Source organism: Tripterygium wilfordii, chromosome 18 (genome assembly GCF_013401445.1).
Source record: "Tripterygium wilfordii isolate XIE 37 chromosome 18, ASM1340144v1, whole genome shotgun sequence".
NCBI classification, from domain to species: domain Eukaryota; kingdom Viridiplantae; phylum Streptophyta; class Magnoliopsida; order Celastrales; family Celastraceae; genus Tripterygium; species Tripterygium wilfordii.
In genome coordinates, this window is record NC_052249.1 from 10,939,557 (window position 1) to 10,961,851 (window position 22,295).

The following is a 22,295-nucleotide window of genomic DNA, read 5'->3' on the forward strand; positions in this document are numbered from 1 at the left end:
TTTTTTACCATGGAAGCCTCTATAATTCATAAGGCATAAGTGCTTGCGCCTCGAGTGAAATCCATCAAGTTCAAAAGTTAACATGGTAATTTAAAAATCTGTTGAAAAGAAAAACAACAAAGTGCGAGTGCCTAGTGATCACAGTTGCAACTCATTACTCGATCAAAGAGTAACCATCGATCTTACAATATAGAATCCAAAAAACGGACATTGTTGACTTCTTCAGTGACCTACCAATTACAACCAAATGACTGGCAGCAAGTTCAGAGAAACTAGAGCTTTCACAGTACTTACCCATATCACAAAACGAGTTTACTTACCAAAATGAGAGCACAGCATTCCGAACTTACATCATCATGGATTAACAGGGTAATTATACCAGCAACTATTAGTAATACATATTAAGAACCTCAAGGTTCGATAATAGAATCGTTGACTGTCTACTCGAGAAAGAGGAGCAAATATTGCATTCCTGCTGGCTCGAAAATTACAAGAGACTGCTCAGTTGTTCAAAATACTAACAGTGCCTGCTACAGATGATATGATAGTCTAATTCATATAATTCTACCCTCGTTCTAAAAAATTTGAATGGAAAATATGTGCTGCATACCACTGTCTAGGATTTCTCTTCGTCTGACTGAGAGTGTGGATCAGGGACAGAGTCAACAAAATACTCCTCCACTGAAAAAAAGTACAAATAACCACTTCAGTTCATATATGATCAATCAATGGTATAAACATGTACAATGTAGAGATGCTCTGGTACAAAAGGAGGAGCAAATTCAGATAGGAGATGTTAAGGAGAGGACAGGGAGAGGAGACCCACAAAAATAAGGATGCAAAGTTATAGAGGAGATAACATAGTATAGAGGGTAGCTTCCACAGGGTTGCATTATGCAAAAGTATCCATGTAGTGGGCTCACTGCAGTCCACTTACAATAATTGAGATTAAGGCTTCAATCATTATAAAAATAAAAATCCAAGCCATTATATATTTACCCTATAATGAAGAATTTCTACTTCTCTCTGACTGGATGCTGTAGTATCTTTTAACAAATGATATAGCTCGGATACATATGCCTCCATAAAAAATTCAACAGTCAAGTGGGAAAGGTAAAATGACAGATCCACATTACCCATATCCTCTGGCTCTGAAGAATCAAGTAAAATTTCTGAATCTGAAGGCAGAAAGGGAGAACCAGGATAATTTCCAAGGGCCCCTAAATCTGTTTACACAGAAACAATTTCATGGCAGAACAATCAGCGACTTCACTAGAAAGATATTTAGTGAGAGTAGCATAAAATATATGGAGTCGGTCTTGACCGAACTGCCATGAAATAGCAGTGTGCACCTTTTGTATCAAGATCTAAACGTGGCAAGAGCTAATGCAAGCAGTACATTACAGAGTTTACATACATTGCAAGAGCTTAAACGGATTTGAAGATGCATAATTTGTAATTTTCATACTAAAATTGTGATTAATGCATAGTTATCAAAAGCAATAGGACAAAATAAATTTAAGGAGAGGAAAAATGTCAGTATCAAGTAACTCCATAGTGATTGATTGCTTTTTACAAAGAAAAGGACGGCTTCAATTTCCACTTACCCCTATGTTTGACAAAAATAAAATACTTCAGTTTATACTTTATACCGTTGCCATGTATCCGGGGTGTGACAAACTAGTATTTCCATAACAGAAATCATAGATTAAATCACAATAAACTCCTCAGAAGAATGGCTAGCTAGAAGGCAGCGACGAACAAAATTAGCATAAATAAATGTAAAAACCAAAAAAAAGGATGACTTCAAAATCAAATGCCTTTCGGTCTACAGACATTTAGAGAGAGAGAGAGAGTAGTGGGTGCCGAAGGTGCTGACTCGCAACAATATTTATGTTGAAACATCAAACTGGTATATAAGAATAAAATTAAGCCACAACTTACCTCCCAAATTTGACAAATCTGCAGTCAGATCTGAGAGGCTGAAATTCCACGGAATTTGATCCAATGATCTGAGGGAATCTCTCGAGTTTCCAGCCCCACCGTCAGGTCCAAGCTGCAATCTTACTGAACTTCCCACATCTGATGTGAATGTTGTATCTAGAGCAGAAGTGTCAACTCCAATTCCCGACATGTCTGATGCACTGAAAGGGAAATGACCACTAGATGCGGCAGACGTAGGACTCACAGACATTTCTGACATAACACTGCTATGAGGAACAACAGGAGCTATTTCAGCTGCACTTGTACCCATCATCATCCTAGAAGCATATGCCATTAGCATGTTTTTGAGAGAGAGAAGTTTGAAAAAGGAAAATCGGATTCATATTTCTCAAACTTAAAACTCATTTAAATGGCGAACAATCCTAAATAAGTAGAACATACTGTGAACAAAAAAAGCATAATTGAAGGGAAAGACCACAGAAACAAATCTATCCTTAGCATAAAGGAAAAAAAATTGAGCTTCAAAAACACAGAAAGGAAACAGTAATTAACAGGACTATTGTTGAGTGCTATAATCTTTGGCGATAAATACATTCGAAGCATGACCATAAACCAAAACAATAACATAGAAGGTGGATATATCATTGGAAAGCAATAATTAATTCAGGGACAAAAGTAACAATTAATAAATATAAAGAATGCAGAAAAATAAGACATCAATAAATACAAACGAAAAAAAAATGCATGGAATGAACTGAAAGGGGGCAATGAAAGTGGATGTATGAGTGATGTGCATGGAATTAACAACTACGAGTCTAATACAGAGGCAGAGATAGAAAATTTCTCACTCATTCCCAGAATTCATCCGAATGGATTGAAAATTTCCCGGGGCAGGAACCCCATTAACCACATGACAGCTTGATATTCCATACCTCATGGAATCAATATGAGGTTGGGCTGGAGCTGGAACTGGAGGTTGTTGTAGCACAGGGTATCCCATAGGCATGTTAACTGCATTGCAAACTAGTGGGATTGAATAATGGTGAAAGGGACATAAAAATTCCATATCAACACACAACCATCGACCCTTGGAGGAACCATCGACTAAATGTATTTTCAATTGATACCAAGACTCTGAACATAAGGATCAAAGAACCACAACTCTATGCAAATTGCAAAAGAAAGCAATGAACCAATATATTCAAGACATTTCTACGTGTGTGTATCTGTCATTTAAGATAGTGTTGATGACATCAAGCATACTACTTGCGTTCTATATGTTAAAGTTAACAGTAACCATTGGATTCTCATAGAAAATCTGTAAAATGACCTCAAAAACATTTGTCAATCTACATCTACTTAACGTACCGGGCATGGGATGAGTCCCATTTTGTATAGGAGCCAAGGTAACCTTTGCAGGCATGGGATAATTCATAAGATGAAACTGATGCTCAAGCAAATGATTGAATAAAACAATCTGTTTTTTCAATTTCAGCCTTATGTAATAGGCCCGGAAGAAATCTGCATTTTCTTCTTCCAACTTCTGCCAAACTAAGAGAACGAATACAACAAAAGAAATTAAACACTGAATTTTAAACGTTAAACAAGACAGAAATAATCAATTATACACTTTCAAAAGGTTGGAGTCTTGTGGCAAAGTCAAGGTCATAAGTTTCAAGGTACCAACCAAGATTTATACTTCGCTGTCATAAATTTAAAAAGAAACTCCAATATGCATCCTAATTTTGGTAACATGCATATTACTATAGATATCCAAAAGCTTACCTAAAGTCGTAAATCCAGGGTCAATCCTTGCACGAGTTAAAAGGGTTTTGACCACCTCGTCTCTATTCATATACAGTTGGAGGCACCGTTCTATTAAATTCTGGACCTGTGCCAACAAAAACAAACTGAATAGGTAAGTTTTCTCAGGATCATAAAATATTGAAAACAAAATAATAAACAGATGCACGCATGGACCAAACATAATGAACAGGTTGTCTTACAAGTTCAATATCTTGGCGTGAAACCTTTCTGTTATCATTGCTTGAAGCAGATACAGAGCCAAAGTCTTCCAAGGGAGGCTCTCCCGAATGATTGTTCTGCCGTTCACTCGGGGACTCGTGTGAAACTTGGGTCGAGGATTGTATATCCTGTGTGTTCTGGAATCCATTAAAAGTTCTCTTCAGCACAGGTATCCACAGATCTTAGTTCTGATTTTTGGTTGATGGTTTTCAAATGTGAAGAAGAAAAAAACCAATGGAGACAAAAGTCAAAGGTGAATCTAAGGAACGGTGCAGGAACATTGGGAATGATACAGGAAGGCCTATAGAAAGGAAAGAAATCTTAAAATATGCATTTGCATGTGTGGATTAGTAGTGGGGAAGAAAAACAATGTATACAAGCAATGACCACTTCTCAACACTGCACACAAGATGTGGAATTGGCCTGCATCAATATGCTAGAGGAGTCGGGATGAGAGATTGTAAAAGCACACGTAGCAAAGTCAAGTTTCATTGTTGCAACAGCCAAGATAAATGGAAACGCACAATTTAAATTAACCAACATTTTGAGCATTGGCAAGAAGAGAAATATCAGAAGACTCCACAATATCATGATTAAAACACATAAAACAGCCAGAGAACCTGTAAGGTCGTCATTCCAAATAGGTTGGTGCTGGCATCTCCTTGTTTAACTTGGATGTTCCAAGGCTGCAGCTGCAGTCATGTAATTCACTATGGTAAATACTTGCATTCATAATAAGGTACCAATAAATAGCACTATTTTATTTCTTTAAGGAGAAAAACAAAAGTAGTTACTAGATGATAAGGTGGAGCACTTGAACAAGCATATTGTAAGCAGATCTACTTTTTACATAGCAAGATACTAAGATGAATTATAAACTTCGAACCATGCAAAACCAAAGACTCTCCTAACTAAATACGTCTTGGGAAAATTACTAGATTTCCTTTTCTTCGCTTGTGAGAAGGTTGAGCAGATTGGTGCATGCCACAAGAAAAATAGTCTAACTAATACTTATCAGCAAGATTGTTAGCTCAATTCCCCTTTATGTATAAAAGAGACAACAATATACTGATCTCCAGATGAATATATTTAGTCACTTAGAAATTTGCCTCTACCATGCTTCGAAATTGCAACATTAGCACACACAAGCATTGACGAGATACGGGTCGTCGGTATTTCACAAATTTAACGAATTAGTTTATTATTTTTAGAAGAATTCAAACTTGCATTTTCCAAAGTTAGATACTACTAATACCGTTGGAAGATTCACTATGACCATAAATTCTACTATTATTCTCCTACCTAAAAAACAGCAAGCACATTGCTGATAGCAATAATTCTACTGAACATGATCCTTAGTTTATTTACCATACGTTGTCAGCAGCAGAATATCTTTTGAACTTCCTAATGGAACAGACAGACATGAAGCACGAATTTCTTTAAAGGACTACAAAAGACCCAGATATGGTACCATGAAATTTATAGATTTGCATGTTAAAATCTGCTTCAGACCCCATTGAATTGAAGGCATCCATAACTCACATATAACAGAACATTTCAAACAGTGCACTGGCTTCTCAGCAAATAATAGTTTTTTTTTTTTAAATAACGGAAAAAACTCATCTGCATTACAATCTATCCATCTTGCCATCTAACCATTGTACACCAGCTTAACATTTAGTGTTTCACAAGCATCTAATCCACTGTATATCAGTATGACTGTTCGTCAAACAAACCGAGAATTGTATGAAAATGCTCACGGAAAGCAACATCTAAAAAGTAAATTTCAGGTAAGAAAACCACGTATTTTAAATTAACATAACAAATTCAAAAATAAATATTACCTCGCTTGAAGATTCGGATTCTTCAAAACACCAGGAGGCGATTGAATTCAATTTCGACAAATTAATAGATCTTTTGCATAAATAATCAATCCAAAACCAAACAGACGGCGAACTCAACAACCACAGTTTCAATAATTCAAAAACCGATACGAACTTGGGAGCTCAAAAGCTGGACTTAAAACGGTTCAATTGCAGCTCAGTAGACATTTCAGCGGAGTTGTTGGATGATATTTTAGCAAGAAAATCGAAGGCTTCGAATTTTGAAAGAATGAGAGACATTATTACAGAGAGAGCAGAAGTGGAAGGGGAAGCAGACTAGCTGTGCACGAGAAAAACCCTTCACCCAACTGTCACGCGAGTTTTTGGGTTCTTGCTACAATTCTCAATTTCGAGTTTAACAAATTAATATATACTCCATATATATATATGTAAATATATATACATGGTATTATTATTATAAGAGAGAAAAAATAAATATGTCGGAAATCTTACACGGCTCGGCTTCGGTTCTTGCACGAGGAGTCGTCGGTGATTTCTAGCTGATAACCAACCAATCAGATATTTTCTTTTTCTATATTTTATTTATGAAATAAGAGAGAATGAGAAACAGTAAATATGTTCCCTTACGTGTAAAGGATCACCCACCCATTAAGTCTAATCAACCCGTTTGCCAAGCAGAGTCTCACGAAATCTTCCTTCTTTGCCTTCAATTACATCTGAAAACGACTTGTAAACCTTATTATGACCATCCCTCATTGGTTGGCCGCGGATGCCATTATCAAGAAGTGTATCCACAGCTTCTTGTACCAATTTCTCTTGACACATTACAAATTCCCCTGGCGTAGATCGACTTGTTGTTAATAGATCGGCAAGAGTATTGTTTCGATAGATAACTCTTCTATAGAGCTCATTAATATCCGAGCTCATTAATTTACCCCCATCTATCTGAATGATCGGTCTCAACTCGGGGGGAAGAACCGGTAATAGACATAAAACCATCCATTCTGGTTCTATATCCTACCGCTTCCCAACCCTTGTTTTAAAAAGGGCAAAAAAAAAAAAAACCCAGTAAATATGTCCTCTCCGTTACCCCTGGGGTTAAAACTAACGGTAATAACACACGTGCATACCAGGTGCCTATGTAAAAACGAATTTTAAACCTCACATCAAGCAATTCCCATATGATTACCAGATTCCATTCAATCATATAAAAAGTGAGAGCTAAATTAGTTTTAGAAAATGGAATTCCATATAATCAAAGAGATTCCATTCACACACTCACATTTTTATCTTTAAATCAATAAGTTTAAATCATTGTATCAATATATTTTGTTGTCCGACCACATTAGCAAAACATGTCTTTCAATTCATTTTGTTGTCTCCAATAAAAAATTAAGAGCACTCAAAATAGTGTGTATTTGCTTGGGCATGAGAGCAAAAAAGTGACATTTTCTTGACCCATCAAAAAATTGTATGCCCCGACAATGCATATTTATTGGCTTATTTTAATTGCCCAAACATGAAGCATGCAATGCCAACATGGTGACCCAAAATGGGACCCACATCTCACACACACTCACATTTTTACTTTTAATTCAATACTGGGTCTCACCTTTATTACACAAAAATGAAAGTCAATAAATTTACACCATTGTGATTGACACACATCCATTCCCTATTAAACCCGACAGATTGCAATTCCCCAAAAAAATTGATGGCCCAATAGGAGATGTAGGGGGTTGCTGTAGTAATAACTACAGAAGCCCCCGCTGTAGCCTTTTTGAGGGAAAAAAAATGTTATTTATTTTCTAAAGATTATATATGTGTAGTATTCGGAGTAACGATTCTAACGACATATTTTTGTTCGAAACAAAAATCTAATTGATCGCGATCGAAACATCGAATGTTTTGAGTTTATATTCAACGGTTTAGAATTGTTATACATTTTTCATGTTAAAATTGATTTTTATTTCAAACAAAAAATACGTCGTTAGAATCCTTACTCCGAATACTACACATATATAATTTTTTAAAATAAAAATAAAAATATTTCCAACCCCAACAAGGGCTACAGCGGGGCCACTGTAGTTATTACCACAGCAGCCCCCACAACCGCCCAATAGAGCATTCACCATTTGGTTGCTCCTTGTGATTGCTGTTAGCATTGACAAATCACCACCAGTCAGAAAAGACACTTGGAAGGACCTTTTTGTTTCATTGTACACACCAACCAATGAGAGTGAATCACACATATATATACTATATCCCGACAGAAGACAGACGTCGCTTTAGCTTGTGCGGATACAGGTGTCAGGAAAGTAAATGCAGAGTGTGGCGAGATTGTGTCCGTTAATCGCATTGGGAAAAGCATAGACGTTCAAATATTTCCGCTATACGTTGCCGTCTTGACCCTTTGGTGGTATTCTATTTTATTTTATTTTTGAAGAGAATATAAAAATTATTTGTTTCAACTATGACTTCTACTACGCAAGGAGAATTGAAGGCCCCAAAGATCAAAGCGCCTGAACATTTTAGAATTTAGACGGTTGAATCTATTATTAATGATTTGTTATTGGGTGATCAACAACCTGCAAAGATAAGAGATCAGAATGACAGTCGTGAGTGTTCTTGGCAAGTTGACATGGGAGTCGTGAGTGTTTTGGGCATGTCGAGCCCAATGAGGCCTGTGAGACTGTAATACATGGGATTAATGGCGTATTTGATCCATATCTCTTGTGCTATCGTAGTGTAATTGGGTATGTGCACCTATTTTGCTCTGAGAGGCCTTAGATTTATAATTATATCCTGCAAACCCCATAACTCATGAAAATGTTTTCTTTGCAAGTTAACACCCTAAACAAGAAAAGAGTTTTGTTAAAATGAAAAGCCAAGAACTGTATGCCGCGTACATGTCTCTGTTTTAGATACACCATCAATTCAAATCAAACACTAAACCAATATATATCTTCGGTGGCTGCCATCAGCTCTCAAACACTCCAAAAGGGGTTTTTGTCAAAATGTACACATCAATTTGTACGGATTAGTGTCAATAATTGTGGCCAATATTTAGAGACGATTGCTATCTTTGAATCTCGCTCGCAATAGATGGATCCAAGAGCTTTCTTTCGCGATCGATCTATAATTCTATATATCCATGCCAAATTCCAGTCATTTCAGGTTGTCGCTACCAGTCTTCAAACCTCCTTGGCCTATGGTATACAACCAGATTGAAGTGGTTTGCAATTATTTTGAAAGACTGATATCTACTTCACTCGTAGGCCCAGGACTCACAAACTTAGTCATGGATTGACGACTGGTGAGATTTCCTTGGCCACTTGAGGGGCGTGCATGACTACAAAATTTCTTTTGTATATATACTGGGATTGATGTGATTTCGTCACTCGCTTTATGGGTGTTTCTATGATTGCTTTTGTATTGTGTGAAATATCTACCATTTGAGAAACTTCCCTCGATCATTAACCAATTGAGGAGAGAGAGATGAGTTTTCTACTGAGGAACCATCTTGCGATTTTTCAATGATGGAAATTGGGCTTGGGCTTGGGCTTGACTAGTTCCGACCCATCTTGGCCCATCAGGCCTTGCATTTTTCTTGCTGGTTGGAATGAAGAGAGGGCAAAGAAATGTGAACGAACGATGCCGTGTTCCCCTAACTGGTTCTTCGATATAGGCAGCTTTTCATATTTTTGGGATCTAGATATAGCAGTCGAGTACATCGGTGAACTACTTCACTCCCTAGGTTGGCTAAACCCACCCTCCACGGTCCAATCAACTTAGGCCCTTCGCAGATATGGACACTGCCTACCCAACTCCGATCACTTCCGCGCGAACACGAATCGGATGGATTGGCATAGGCGTCATGGGCGCTGCTATGGCCTCGCGCCTTCTCTCCGCTGGATATTCCCTCACTGTCTACGCCCGCACTCCCTCCAAGGCCTCCTATCTTCAATCTTTGGGAGCCCATCTCGCCGATTCCCCACAATCCGTAGCCAGATCTAGCCACGTTGTCTTCACCATGCTAGGACACCCATCAGATGTTCGACAAATTGTTCTCGGCCCCGACGGTGTTCTTTCCGGCCTGAATCCCGGCTGCGTTGTCGTTGACCATACGAGCAGCCATCCTGCCCTTGCGCGCGAGATCTTCGATGCTGCAGTGGCCAAAGAGTGTTGGGCAGTTGACGCGCCAGTATCAGGCGCGGACATAGGCGCGCGAGATGGGAAATTGGCGATTTTCGCTGGCGGTGATGCTGGAGTTGTGAAGTGGTTAGGACCATTATTTGATGTTATGGGCAAGGCCACGCATATGGGTCCGGCAGGGTGTGGGCAGAGTTGCAAGATAGGGAACCAAATCGTGGTGGGAGCTAATTTATTGGGGTTGAGTGAAGGGTTGGTGTTCGCAGAGCGGGCTGGATTGGACGTGAACAAATTTGTTGAGGCAGTGAGGGGTGGAGCGGCGGGATCAATGGTAATGGAGTTATATGGGGAGAGGATGATTGGGAGGGACTTTAGGCCTGGTGGGTTTGCAGAGTACATGGTCAAAGATATGGGTATGGGTGTGGATATGGTGGAAGAGAGTGAAGATGAAAGGCTTGTGGTGTTGCCTGGCGCTGCCTTGTGTAAGCAGCTCTTCTCTGCAATGGTGGCCAATGGGGATGGCAAGCTTGGCACTCAGGGCCTTATAACTGTTATTGAGAGGATCAATGGCAGGTAATATACAGATGAACACAGGCAAATCGTTGCATCAAGAAGGCAGAACTTGGAGTCAGTTGATGTATGTATTGGTTGATCTTTATTTTGAAATAAAGTTATATTATATCTGTACAATGATCTATAAGGGAATGTTGGGTGAGAGGAAAACTGGTCCTTGTCCTTGCCATTTTCTTTACATCTCTGTGTGGTAGCAATGCAACATTTCAAGTGATGATTTGCAGTGATTCCTATCAATACCGTGGTGTGGTATCCAGCAAGCAACCGTAGAGGTCTCAGCAAGTTGTACAGTTGAGCATTTAAACAATAGTCAAGTTTCTAATTAACAAGAAGGTAACAGTTGTTCTTCAAAACAAATCACATATTGTTGATTAGTTGATGCCTTTTTATTCTAGGCAGATTATAAGAGTAAATTTTTTTTCCCTTCAGAAATAAAGAAATTAAAGAAAGTTATTGTGCTTAATAAATAATCCACGACAGGTGGTCTGCACTGCATCTAGATTCTAGAGTAGTTTTGGGCGCAATTTTATTAACTCATCTAAAGAAAATTTAAATAACATTAAAAGACTAAAACACCCTTGATAACAACTATAAACAAATATTTTACGAGGACATTTTAGTCCACATGACATCCATAAATACCCTAAAAACTAGTCGTTTTGTAACTGTTGCAGGGGGCATTTTGCTCTTATGTCAAATTTCAGTATTCGGGCCTGCCCTACCCGCTAGGTACAGCCCGAAGGACTATAGGGGTCAGGCATATGTTTTTATGTTTGCAGGCCGGCCCGTTCCAAGCTCGGGCTGCTAGTAGGCCATGCCTGCGGAGCCGGCCCACTTTACATATCTAAAAGGACATCTCATAAATGCTTTTGGGCGGGAAATTTTTGGGACTCAACTTCTCTCTCTTCCGATTTTCGAAACTAACCAGCTCTCCTTTCCCTGGGTCTCGTTTGGTAGCCGAGAAAGTTCGAGAAAAGAGGAAATTCTACATTTGTGAAACAATTTTCTCTTCTACTGGACTACTCACGTAGAGCGGGATCCCTAAGGTGGTGTCCGTGAGTGTGAATTTAAGGCGATGTCAAAGTTTGAATACCCGAAGCTATCGCGCACGGAGATAGTGATGATACTGAGGGAGTCACAGGTTGCAAAAATCACAGAGAATGATCTCAAGAACCCGAGCTCGGATTTCGTTTCGGATCTTTATACCCGGCTTTTGATCTACCTCGACATTCTCCATGAGTACGCGTTTCTCTTCTCAGAAACCCTAATTCTCGGTTTTGTTCCCTACAGATCCTTGAATGCTACGAATTTATACAACGTTTGTAGAACAAGCATATTTCTCTTATAAGAACTTTTCGGACATTTTTTTTGGAAAAAACACCAGATGAGGCTACAGAGCTGTCAATTAGTTGCAGACCTTCTTTGTTGTGTTTATTTTTCCCTCTTCCTCGAAATAAAGTTAACATATATGGTTCATTGTTATAGGATTTAACGTACATCAGGCATTAAGGTTTTCTTTTCCCTTTGTTTTTACACCATCTGTCCTCATTGTTTAGATAGTAATGGGGGAAGTAAGTAATGGAATAGAAAATGCCTAGGTACCTTGTGCGAACTTTTAGATTATCTAATTTTTTTTTGATGTGTTGGATTTGTGGCTTCTGCAGAGAAGATCAAGGGCAAGTTGAGTTTGCAGCTCTGGAGCAGCTTGAGAACCCAGACTTCCATGTAGACTCAGTCCGGGTTATGAATCTATGCAACAGGATAAAAGAGGTGGTGTCCTCAGTTGATTGCCCAGTGACATTTACCCTGAAAGATTTGATAAGGCCTGATGCAAACAACACCGACCTTTTCTTGAGTGCAATTCTCAATTTCTGTCTTTACAAGTAAGCTCCCTCAACTTGGGCACTTCTCCGCATTAAGTTTAGGGGTAGTGGTGCCGGTTATTTGCCACTGCATGGAGATCTGATTGGAATTATGGGAACATAGCTGTATAGACAAAAACTTTTTCATTGATAGTGAGCGTAACGGTTTTGTGTTATATGGATCGTGTGTTTTGGGTGACTTTTTTGGAATTCTGTTAGGTAATTAAGAAATTGACCAACATGCATTTACGGGATTGAATTGTCTATCAGCACTAACGAGAAGGATTCTCTATTATCTTGGTCTCTATTTGGAACTCTATTAGTTTTATTGAAGAAAAAAAAATGTAGCAATTTAATTCAGATCTCTGCGGAATGGATTTTTTTAGTTATTAGTTTGTAATGAGCTTTGTCAAACGCAGGGACTCGAAAATGAATGACCTGAGGCCAATTGCAGAGGAATTGACCCTTCTTGATGAGCAGCGCAAAGAGTGGGAGGCCAAGATTTCCCAGGTATCTGAAGAAATTTTTGACATTGTCAACTGAGCATCATGGCTATCCCCAAACTGTTTGCACAAGCTTTGATGATGATGGGAGTTGTCAACTGAGCATCAATTTTCAATGATGTTTGCAGCTAAATGCAGATATTTCAAGCTATTACGAGGCAAGAGAGAGGGAGTTACCATTTGTTCAGGACATTGATGCTAAAGTTAAAGAATTGCATCAAACCATTGCAGGCCTTAACAGTCATCAGATGTCACTTAGAGCTTCTTTTAGGAAGTTGAAGGATAAAACTGGAGAAATGAGTGAGAAGGTCCCTAATATGGACAATTCAGCTTGCTTGTTATTATCCTAATGTACCTGTTGTTTATCTTTCTTATAATCAAAATCTTCCTCTGGTATCTGTTGTTTGTAGCTTCCTGGAGTGACAAAAAATAGTCTGTCCAGTATAAGCTATTTACTTAGTTTATTATGTTCTTGTTCATTTTTTTGGTTATTCTTGCCTGTTCATACTTCAATATAAGGTCATTGATGTACCCTCTATCGTGAAATATGCTTTAGTTTTGGAAAGTGGATTGGGCCCTGTAATATATACTATTATAGTCTCATCACGTGGGTTGGGTAGTTTATTATGTATGCTAAGTTTATTTTTACTTTTATTTTTCCAGATTTCTAAAGCTGAGTTTGAGCTGGTGCAGAGTGTGCAAGAAAATGCAAATTTGCATTCCAAAATTGTTCAATCACCAGATAAGTTGCAGGTAAGTTTTATTGTGGTCATGGAATCCTGATTATTCAGAGAGATTAACATGTTGTTAATTATATCTCAAGTAAAGTTGTTAGCTAAAATTGGTTGGTGTCGCATCTGTCTGGTTCATCTAAGCTTACAAATATTGTATAAAGCAATGTTATGAAAGATTTTGGAAAATTTACTTGATGCCAATCACTTTTGCGCTATTGGTTGGTGTTACATCTGTCTGGTTCATCTAAACATACGATTTATCGCTTGTGAATCCTGTAGCCATTGATGGACTGCTGTCCTACAATAAGCTGGCTGCTGCTTTGGCAAACTTGCGCAAGAGGACCATGGTGCCTGTACTGATGTAGGGTTATTGATTGAGCAAACTCCAACCAAAATATTATAACTAGCCTTAGGCGTAACTAATGGTCTTTGACATGCATGGTGGGAAGCAAAAGGCTTATCTGGGACTGGTAACTTTCTGGGTGGAATATCAGAAACTTCAATGCACTTCAAGACTTGTTGGTCCTTTTTTTTAATGGCCTAGTTGGTCCCTTTTGATGTTATGTTTTTAGCCTCTTGTCATGTTGCCTCATATGGTGTAGCCGTTAACCTGAGTATTGTGTAGCCCAGTAAAAGAGAAAGGAAGACTAGGGCCAGCTGCAAACTCGAAAATCCTGGGTTTTAACCATTTTTTGTGTACCCTGGGTTTAAGTGATACTGGAATTTCACAGTTGATTGTCATTAAATGTTCAAAGTTTAATTTGTAGGTTAGGTTCAATTTAGACCTGCCTTGGATAGATACCTCATTAATCGTCATTTAGAAAAAGAAAAAATGACACCCTGATACTGATGTAGCATTATGCACCAACACTGAAATCTGTACATGATAAGTTGTAATAGGATGGTGCTTGACACCGTTTTTGGGATCTAAACATTTACCCAATATATTACCAACTGGGCCTTTTCAATCTTTTTGATGATTCATGTGATGTCACCTTAAACCGAATCCGATATTTCTTTTGCAAAATTGTTGAAAAATTCAGTGATTCAAAATTTAATTAGCAATCTTGAAAGACTTTATAGTCTCTAATTGAATCCTCTTTCTATCAGGTCATCCACTTGTTTAGCATTTGTTGAACAGTGAGTGAGCAAGTTCCTTTGTCATTGCTTGCAAACTTAGATGTGAAGAAAAGTACACCCAAAATCAAATGACAGATCCCAAGAAGTCTTTAAGATTGAATCTTTTTTTTTATTTTTTATTTTTCAATGAAAGTATTTTGGTGGTGCTCTTGGCTAGATTTGAACCTGCCCCTTTGTGAACGAGGACCTCCTCTCTGGCACTTCCGCACTTGAACTGCATACTTGTTAATATTTTTGAACTGATATTCGTGCACAATAAACAGAATTTTCAGTTGAATTATAGGTGGGCTTGTTATCTTTTTGTCCTAAAAATTATCCTCTATTGGTAGTATTGAATTTAATTTCCACTAAAAAATTGAATCATACATCTGTTGAAAAGCATCCACCTCTGATTTTACCATTTTGTAAGAGTGGGAGAGGCAAATGGATATGTGCATAAAGAGTCCCCCTACAGCACTCTTGACCTTGGCAAAACACGGAGCTGGCACATCAAGGGAGTTTTCAGGCACTAATTACAGCTAAGCTGTGCTTGTTGATACCTTTGCATTTGCTTCTTATTTTTGGTAGTTTTCTCATGTTATTTTATTTGAGTGGAGATTTTGATTATTGATCTCTAAATGTTGTTTTATATATTTATACTGAAAAAGGGCTCTTGCTAGTTTTTCTCTTTATTATTTTGAGTGAAGAATGAAGTGCTCCGATTTCAAGTTTTGATCTGTATATGCTGTTTTACATGTTTATTCTGAAAGAGGGCTTTAGAGGAGAAAAAATCAGTACGGGAGGGTGCCAAGAATTATGAGAGATCAGCAATGCAGTCTTTTCAAGAAAGAAATGCCATTCTTGAGGTGTACTTGAAGGTAATTTTTGATGAAGTGTTATGCTAACTTACATTATCATTCGCTGGCATGCTGACTTGGCTAACACAGTTACTTTCTTTGAATATTTTTTCTTGCAATTATCTGTGTTATTCCGGCACTCTTCAAAAGTATAAAATAGAAGAAAAAAAGAAAAAAACATTTTAGTCCAAGATATTTTGGGAATGAACAAACTTATATACGAATATATGATAATCTTACAAGCTAGGCAACTTAAGACGTGATCTATTGCAAATGTATTTAAATTTATGGTATCTTGTTCTGCATCCCGCAGGCTTTCAATAAGATGTCAAAGCACTTTGCCCTGATGCAGAGCATACAAGAACAGGTACTACTCATAATCTTGTGGTCTGTTATTGCTTAGTGAAGTTTCAATGCTTCATCGTTGATCTTTCTTGTTCTTTTTGGCGGATTATATTGGGCTTTTATAGACTTTATACATTGAATATTAGTTTACAGATCTGTGAAAGGTCATATGATGTTCTCTTGTAAGGTGGCTTTGAGTAACGGTGTATTTTCACTTGCAATAAAGGTCTTCATTGCCAATCACATTGACACTATTTACAGGTAAACTCTGCTAAATCCATTGAAAAAGATTACAAGGCTTTAAAGGCCAAGTTGAGTGATGATGTAGTGTTGGATAAGTCATTGGATGCCAAACTAGTTGAACGACAAGCAAAAGGTAGATTTTCTGTATCTACCTCGAGTTCTTATCTATCTAATATGAGAATGCTTTGATATCTAAGTTCTCCAGAACTTTTATTGTTGCTACTTGTTACCGCTTGTAGTGGAACAGCTGGATGAATTAAGAATACAATTGGAAAAAGAAAGGAACCTCAAGTTCAAGGAGGCAAACACAGAACTTAATAACGTGAAGTTGGAGGTGGAATCTAGGAGGCATAATCTGGAAGCAAGACGAAGGAATGTTGAAGCTGCAATAGCAGAGGTCCTTTTTCTGTTTTTTTTTTACTTCGTTTGGTATACCAGATTGTATCAATCACAAGTTGTTGATTTTTTTAGTTTATTTTTCTTCAACCAATAGGTGGATGCCATTACTGCGAGGACTAATTTTGTGAAAGAATCTGGAGAAGCTAAACTGCATGAGTTAGCTCGCAAATGTGAAGAGGTTATGGAACAGGTTTGCTGCAATACATGTCCCCCTTGAGTCTGCATCTGAATGTTATGAATTGAAATATTGACTTCGGTTTGGATTTTACCACTTGATGAAGATAAATGTGTATGATTTTTGTGGCTGCAGTTTCAACAATACACCAACTCCTTAGGTCTTTTGCTTCCGATGGTCGAATTGGAGTCTAATGTTGGTGATTGACTGCGTATAATTGACATTCAATGGTTGAGCTGGAGCCGAATGTTGTCTGAAGAGCAGGTACAACCTTCAATGGCATGAATTTTGTAGTTGCTTTTATTGTGGGAAGTTTCTTAGTTCTTACTAAAATCAAATTTTGAGCTGCTGAGTGTTAAAAATCACAACTAATGTGCTAAATCCTCAACTTGTTCTGGGAGAGAATTTGGGGTTTAAATACCTTTATTTTCCTTGTTTGTTGTTTTTGGACTTCATTGGGTCAGCGGAATTCAACTCGAGCTTGGTTGATTTCAGTTAACTTTTGAAGCCATGCTTCTATGTTCAATATTTTCAAGTGTGTTGTACGTGAAATGTGATTTGCAGGAACATCAAGATCATGAAATTTGATTATAGAGCTTCGTATCTACATCCAATAAAAATTGTGTAATTGTCAACAGATTTTCTGCAAATTTGCTACTTTAAGAAAGGTTTTATTCCTCCAATAAAAATTGTGTAAATATCAAAAGATTTTCTGCAAATGCCTTTCTTTACGAAAGGCTTTATTCCCTCCCTCCCCCCTCTTTATGTCATTAAATTAGGCATTCCTCTTTACTTCCTACTCTCGTGTACACATTCTTTCAATTATCTCTATGTTTCTTACCATCATAAATGGTTTTCTTGAAACTTTTATCTTCAATTGGTGTTACTCCCATCTCAAATTTAATAATCTAATTTTTTTTAATCTCAACTTCCCTTGTGTGACTGCACATTTAATGAGACGTTCACATTTTTGCTATATGTATTTTCTGCTATACCAAGTGAGGAAGCATTGTAATGTATGAGTGGGTGATAACTCTGAGAAATGTGAATCGGTTTCCTCACTTCAAACTTGGGGAATGTTCAAGTGGGGACTACTGGTGATTGCAGATTAGTATCGTTCGCGCCTTATTAATTAAAGAGTCAACGGAGTTTTATTCCAGGCTTTTAGTTTTGATCTACTCTGTTCCCGGCAATGGGAACTCTTAGCAATCTTTCATGACTTGGCTTGATGCACCACACAATGCATTTGGCAATACGGGCAAGTATAAAAATTCAAACGCAAACCAATTAATCAAACCTTTTTTTGGCCGTGTTCTGTTTGAGTCAGTTCCCTAAATATGACAAAAAAGAGTCGATAATAAAAAAAATAGTTGGGGAGAGAGAGGCTCGAACTCTCGACCTCAGGATAACTCAGAAGCTATGAGACCTACGCGCTAGCCAACTGCGCCACCACCCCCGTTGTTTGAGTGGTGAATGATAAAAATATTAACGTGAGATCAGAATTCATTATAACCCCAAAACCTGTACGATGCTGCTACTTTGGTTGCACTGTGAAAACTCTCACTCATGCTCGGATGCTCCTGCCCCAATGCACATATTAAAGCTTAGATGGATGACAATTGACAAGATTCCCCATTGTGAGCCTCTGCAAAGCAGAAGATAATGGGTTCGAATCTCCACTCACATGCTATATTCCTTGAAGCATTTTAAGCCTTTGGATCTCCACATATAGGAATAGGATTCAAGAGAATAGGGACCTATTTATCGAGAGCCCATACTAATATTAACAAGCAAAGGCAAAGCTTTCATTACACCGGACTACATTAAATTTCCCGTTAAATTCAGGGGTCATAATCTAGACAAACCCTTCCACACCATTCTTGAGAAATTCCTCACTGCATCTATCATGAACTTGTATCACATTTAATATGATCTTGGATAAATGTATATCATAGATTGTAACATCTCCTACTGTAAGAATTATAATTTCAACCCGCTTATACAAATTTCCCCAGCATAAAAGTACAAATCCTACAAGTTCTTTTGCTGATAAACAAGAACAAATTTGTAGTAACTTTTTTCTTTTATTTTTCTACTTGTCTACAATTGCTTTTGGTTTGTTAAACTGAAGAAGCTGGTACAGCAACCTGACTATCAGATTCCTCAATCGGAACACTCGAGTATGTACAAGTGCAACTCTCGACTTTCAACTCATTTCCATTTTCTTTCACCTTGGTCCATGAAATCTTCCATGTTTTTAGTAGACTTTTCCTGCATCAAAGGATCAATAACACATGCACATCAAATTTTAATGTAACATCGATATGATTCTCTTTAAACACAAAACAATTCTACTAGGGGGCAGTAAGTGTATGTAATGATTATCCTGAAGCTGAGACACCACTCATCTTAGTTATTAGACAAGTTCAAGTCATGTAAACAAACATAAACAGCTCATGTACTATTAGTATTAAAGAATCAAATCAAGATTTAACCTTCTCAAGAAAGATCTATCATCTATGCTGCTTACATTAAGCAAATCATTTCCTTGAAGTCCAAAAAACCAATTATTTTAAACAATCACCATTGAACAGACAAAGACTGTGATGATGATGATGATGATTATTATTAAACAAAGCAAAATTCAAATCATCATAAATTGACCATATGGCTCCTTACAGATTGGCATCATGTGAATTATGCATGAGTAAAACCATTTCACATTAATTTCATTGCCAAGCTATAATTTCCACAGTTTAGATGCCCTTTTTAATTCTTAAATACAAGTTGTTCCAAAAGAAAGCTACCGTAATTATGGAAAAAGTTTCAAGCACTAGCGATTTTTTTGAAAACATAAGAGCAGATGCACAAAGTGGCTTTCCTATCAGGAACCAAACAATTATTTCCCAAAGCTTCTAATCCAGGCATTTCAAAGTCTTGTTTTCCAGTCGAAGAAATAAAAAAGTTCATCTTCAATCCTTTCATGGCTGAAATTAAATTAACTTCAATCACTTAATATCAGTGAGCAACTGACTAGATTTTGAATCTATGTCCCGCCTATTAATTCCCTCTTTTTAGTGAAGATTTCTCAATATCAAGATTATTCTAAATAGAAAGCGGAGTTATTCGCAAACCCACTTGTAAGTCAAGAATTGTTTAAGCATAAACGAAAAATATGCATACCTCTCCGTTTCAACCGTCCTCTTTGCAAGCATAAGCGTCAAGAAGACAGGAACCATTGCAGCACACAAATGCTTGAGAGTGTGTCCACTAACAATATGATGAGTCCATCCATATATCATCTTATCAGCCGCTTCTTCCACCTTAGCTAAAAGATAAAATCCTGAAAACATGGAATCAAATACATGATCAGCTTGGCAAGAAATCTAATAAGCAGAGCAACCTGCATGATATAGAACACAGACCTGCTGCCCAAAGCCAATAAGCAGAATGTGTATACATCGGAGGCAACAATATGGCCATCAAGGGGATGGCAATGCAAGGAACAAACTGAACAAGGGCATAAGGACGAAGGTCGTCGAAGAACCTACAGGAGAAAATACAAAATCAGTCAGCAGCATTATTTGGAAGAGGTCTTCCATAAGAGGAAAATACCTATAACATGCTAAAAATGATATATTAGACTCATAGAAAGGTCTTCCATAAGGAGAAAATACAAAATCAATCCAAAAAGGATTGGGATCGCCATCAATTCATAGTTTCTCTCATTAGGAATCTGATAAAGCTATAGCTGCAGTTTAAAGTATTTTTCTAATGTGGCCACATTTAAAACCATCAATTCAGAATTGGACGGTAAATTAGAACTTAGAAAAAGAGGGAACAGACAAAATTGAAGGGACTAAGAATGGGTGGCTTAGGTATCCTAATCCAAAAGCATAGGAGAACTTGTATATGTAAATCAGTGGAAGAGTAATCTAGCACAAAAATGCATTTGAGGGTCAATTTCAACAACCAAATAGATCCTACAGAAAAACAAACACCTACAACGTATGAAACCGGTAGGTACTTGCCTCCAATACACAATGCTTATTACTCCAGCCAAAAGTAGAGGAATAATAGATACTGTTCCCTTCCGCTCATCAACCCTTTCAATGATGAATATTGCAATGATGGAAGTGAATGCTATAGTCATCTAAAATTGCCACAAGCAAGCAATATGTCAAAAAATTAAAATGCTGAGAGTAGCAAAAGGTATCTAGAGAATAACGTACAATAAATTTGTACCATTAGAGAATCCATAAATTTCAAGAACTAAAAGAAAAACTCACTGGCAAACGATCCCATACAAGACGATCATCATTGGGCTTGAGATGATAGTAGCCAGAACCAAAAGCAACAGCAGCCACGCCAATGAAGAAGCATGTCCAGCCCCAAAGCTCTCCTTGCAGGCTTTAGGTACAAATGAGAATCGAATCACTAATCAGTACTAATCTCACTAAAATTAACACAATAAGAGAGAGAGAAGCCTCATTACCTCAGCTTGAAATAATTCCCATGATAGCATAAAACAAGCCCTATCAGACCGATGACAAGGAATGGAAAATTGGAAACCACATTCAATGTATTGGGTATGCCTGAATTGCAAGAAAACAAAGTGGGCAAAAGAAATACATCAAAATCACGATCAAGCAAAATTATCATGAAATTAAATACCATGACACTGAATTTGAAGCTGATGACAAAAAAATAGCAACCCCTAATAAAAGAAGGTCGAAATAGTAAATACCAAAGAATTCGCGCTGGTCAGCGAAGTCGTGGTACTCTTGGGACTGAGGGATGGCTGGAGTGACAATCATCAGGACCACGAAGCATAATATCGCCACCGCCCAGGCATACATGGTGCGTCTTCTCATTTCTCTGATTGTATAATAGATAGGGTTCCTGGTTTCGGTGATTGAGGAGTTGCAGGTACTCTCTTCTCAAAAGGAAAGCGAGGATGGTGAAGCACCGACTCTCAGAATCTTTAATTCAATAACTGTAAAACCATTAAACGTGTACTGCTCTCATACCTTTGATGTTCGGTGTTCATACTGGATCGTACTTGACGTGAAATTGATAGAGAATCAAAGGAAACAAAACCAGAAGACTCGGATTTTGATCAATTTCATTTTAGAGAATCAAAGGAAACGAAACCACAAGACCTGGGATTTCTTTTTCCCTTCACTCCAAGTGGATTATTTAATGGTTGGGCTTTTCAGGCCCAGACCATCCTGCTGCTTCCACCTTCCAGGGTGACGTGATGGCCCCTAGGAGAGGTTAGTTGGGCTTTTAAGGCCCAGCCCATTTTTTTGTTAGCAAGGAGTGTAATCGTTAGTTCCGCACCATGCGCTCATTTTTACCGTTTATACTTCTGATCTTGTTAACCATGGCAAATATATGTCCTTCGCTGATCCAATTTTTCCGACTTAAATTAAATCAAATTTAAACATAAGTAATTTTTGAAATTCTAATTCAAACACATTTTTCTTAGGTTTAAAACTGGATTTGGGTTAAAAAACA

The 22,295-nt window shown here is 37.7% G+C and overlaps 4 protein-coding genes and 1 non-coding gene across 10 annotated transcripts; 2 read left to right on the forward strand and 3 right to left on the reverse strand.

Annotated features, from left to right (window-relative positions):
- Window positions 1-290: 290 nt before the first annotated feature.
- On the reverse strand, window positions 291-6,210 carry LOC119983599. 5 transcript variants are annotated; one of them, XM_038827280.1, is made up of 9 exons: window positions 5,814-6,210; window positions 4,590-4,661; window positions 3,951-4,106; window positions 3,730-3,835; window positions 3,313-3,495; window positions 2,793-2,955; window positions 1,945-2,210; window positions 1,137-1,226; window positions 291-681 (listed from the first exon to the last, which is right to left on the reverse strand). In XM_038827280.1, the coding sequence occupies exons 2-9, from the start codon at window positions 4,602-4,604 to the stop codon at window positions 617-619; spliced, it is 1,044 nt and encodes a 347-aa protein (XP_038683208.1). In that variant the 5' UTR covers window positions 4,605-4,661; window positions 5,814-6,210; the 3' UTR covers window positions 291-616. The 5 variants fall into 5 exon arrangements, with proteins under 5 accessions (XP_038683208.1, XP_038683209.1, XP_038683207.1 ...); XM_038827281.1 differs by having other exon boundaries at window positions 1,945-2,207; window positions 5,814-6,209; XM_038827279.1 differs by having other exon boundaries at window positions 1,945-2,261; window positions 5,814-6,209.
- Window positions 6,211-9,432: 3,222 nt separating this feature from the next.
- Window positions 9,433-10,765, forward strand: LOC119983304 (probable 3-hydroxyisobutyrate dehydrogenase-like 2, mitochondrial). Its single transcript, XM_038826968.1, has one exon. The coding sequence runs from the start codon at window positions 9,622-9,624 to the stop codon at window positions 10,540-10,542; it is 921 nt and encodes a 306-aa protein (XP_038682896.1). The 5' UTR covers window positions 9,433-9,621; the 3' UTR covers window positions 10,543-10,765.
- A 650-nt stretch (window positions 10,766-11,415) lies between these two features.
- On the forward strand, window positions 11,416-17,535 carry LOC119983683 (kinetochore protein NUF2 homolog). 2 transcript variants are annotated; one of them, XR_005464701.1, is made up of 12 exons: window positions 11,416-11,777; window positions 12,203-12,421; window positions 12,820-12,910; window positions 13,032-13,211; window positions 13,567-13,656; window positions 15,527-15,634; window positions 15,927-15,980; window positions 16,220-16,334; window positions 16,441-16,598; window positions 16,695-16,790; window positions 16,911-17,039; window positions 17,340-17,535. XR_005464701.1 is itself a non-coding variant. In XM_038827375.1 (11 exons), exons 1-11 carry the CDS (start codon window positions 11,614-11,616, stop codon window positions 16,980-16,982), a joined length of 1,347 nt encoding a protein of 448 aa, XP_038683303.1. In that variant the 5' UTR covers window positions 11,416-11,613; the 3' UTR covers window positions 16,983-17,327. The 2 variants fall into 2 exon arrangements, 1 of the variants encoding a protein (XP_038683303.1); XM_038827375.1 differs by lacking the exon at window positions 17,340-17,535 and having other exon boundaries at window positions 16,911-17,327.
- Window positions 17,536-18,146: 611 nt separating this feature from the next.
- TRNAM-CAU lies at window positions 18,147-18,231 on the reverse strand. Its single transcript is given in 2 exon segments — window positions 18,147-18,182; window positions 18,194-18,231. It is a non-coding gene; the product is annotated as a tRNA-Met (tRNA).
- Window positions 18,232-18,677: 446 nt separating this feature from the next.
- On the reverse strand, window positions 18,678-21,951 carry LOC119983701. Its single transcript, XM_038827393.1, has 7 exons — window positions 21,523-21,951; window positions 21,271-21,370; window positions 21,065-21,185; window positions 20,807-20,928; window positions 20,201-20,322; window positions 19,959-20,118; window positions 18,678-19,046 (listed from the first exon to the last, which is right to left on the reverse strand). Exons 1-7 carry the CDS (start codon window positions 21,647-21,649, stop codon window positions 18,896-18,898), a joined length of 903 nt encoding a protein of 300 aa, XP_038683321.1. The 5' UTR covers window positions 21,650-21,951; the 3' UTR covers window positions 18,678-18,895.
- Between the last annotated feature and the right edge of the window lie 344 nt (window positions 21,952-22,295).

Excerpts from the sequence above, each read along its gene's own strand:
- LOC119983304 (XM_038826968.1), top strand. The coding sequence starts at position 9,622 with ATGGACACTGCCTACCCAACTCCGATCACTTCCGCGCGAACACGAATC.
- LOC119983683 (XM_038827375.1), top strand. The coding sequence starts at position 11,614 with ATGTCAAAGTTTGAATACCCGAAGCTATCGCGCACGGAGATAGTGATG. Across the intron at positions 11,778-12,202 it reads TACCTCGACATTCTCCATGA|AGAAGATCAAGGGCAAGTTG; the intron begins GTACGCGTTTCT and ends TGGCTTCTGCAG. Across the intron at positions 16,791-16,910 it reads GTGAAGAGGTTATGGAACAG|TTTCAACAATACACCAACTC; the intron begins GTTTGCTGCAAT and ends TTGTGGCTGCAG.
- LOC119983701 (XM_038827393.1), bottom strand. The coding sequence starts at position 21,649 with ATGAGAAGACGCACCATGTATGCCTGGGCGGTGGCGATATTATGCTTC. Across the intron at positions 21,186-21,270 it reads GGGAATTATTTCAAGCTGAG|CCTGCAAGGAGAGCTTTGGG; the intron begins GTAATGAGGCTT and ends TTGTACCTAAAG. Across the intron at positions 20,323-20,806 it reads ATAAGCATTGTGTATTGGAG|GTTCTTCGACGACCTTCGTC; the intron begins GCAAGTACCTAC and ends TTTCTCCTGTAG.
- LOC119983599 (XM_038827279.1), bottom strand. Across the intron at positions 3,496-3,729 it reads CCCTGGATTTACGACTTTAG|TTTGGCAGAAGTTGGAAGAA; the intron begins GTAAGCTTTTGG and ends TCGTTCTCTTAG. Across the intron at positions 2,956-3,312 it reads TGGGACTCATCCCATGCCCG|TTAACATGCCTATGGGATAC; the intron begins GTACGTTAAGTA and ends TTTGCAATGCAG.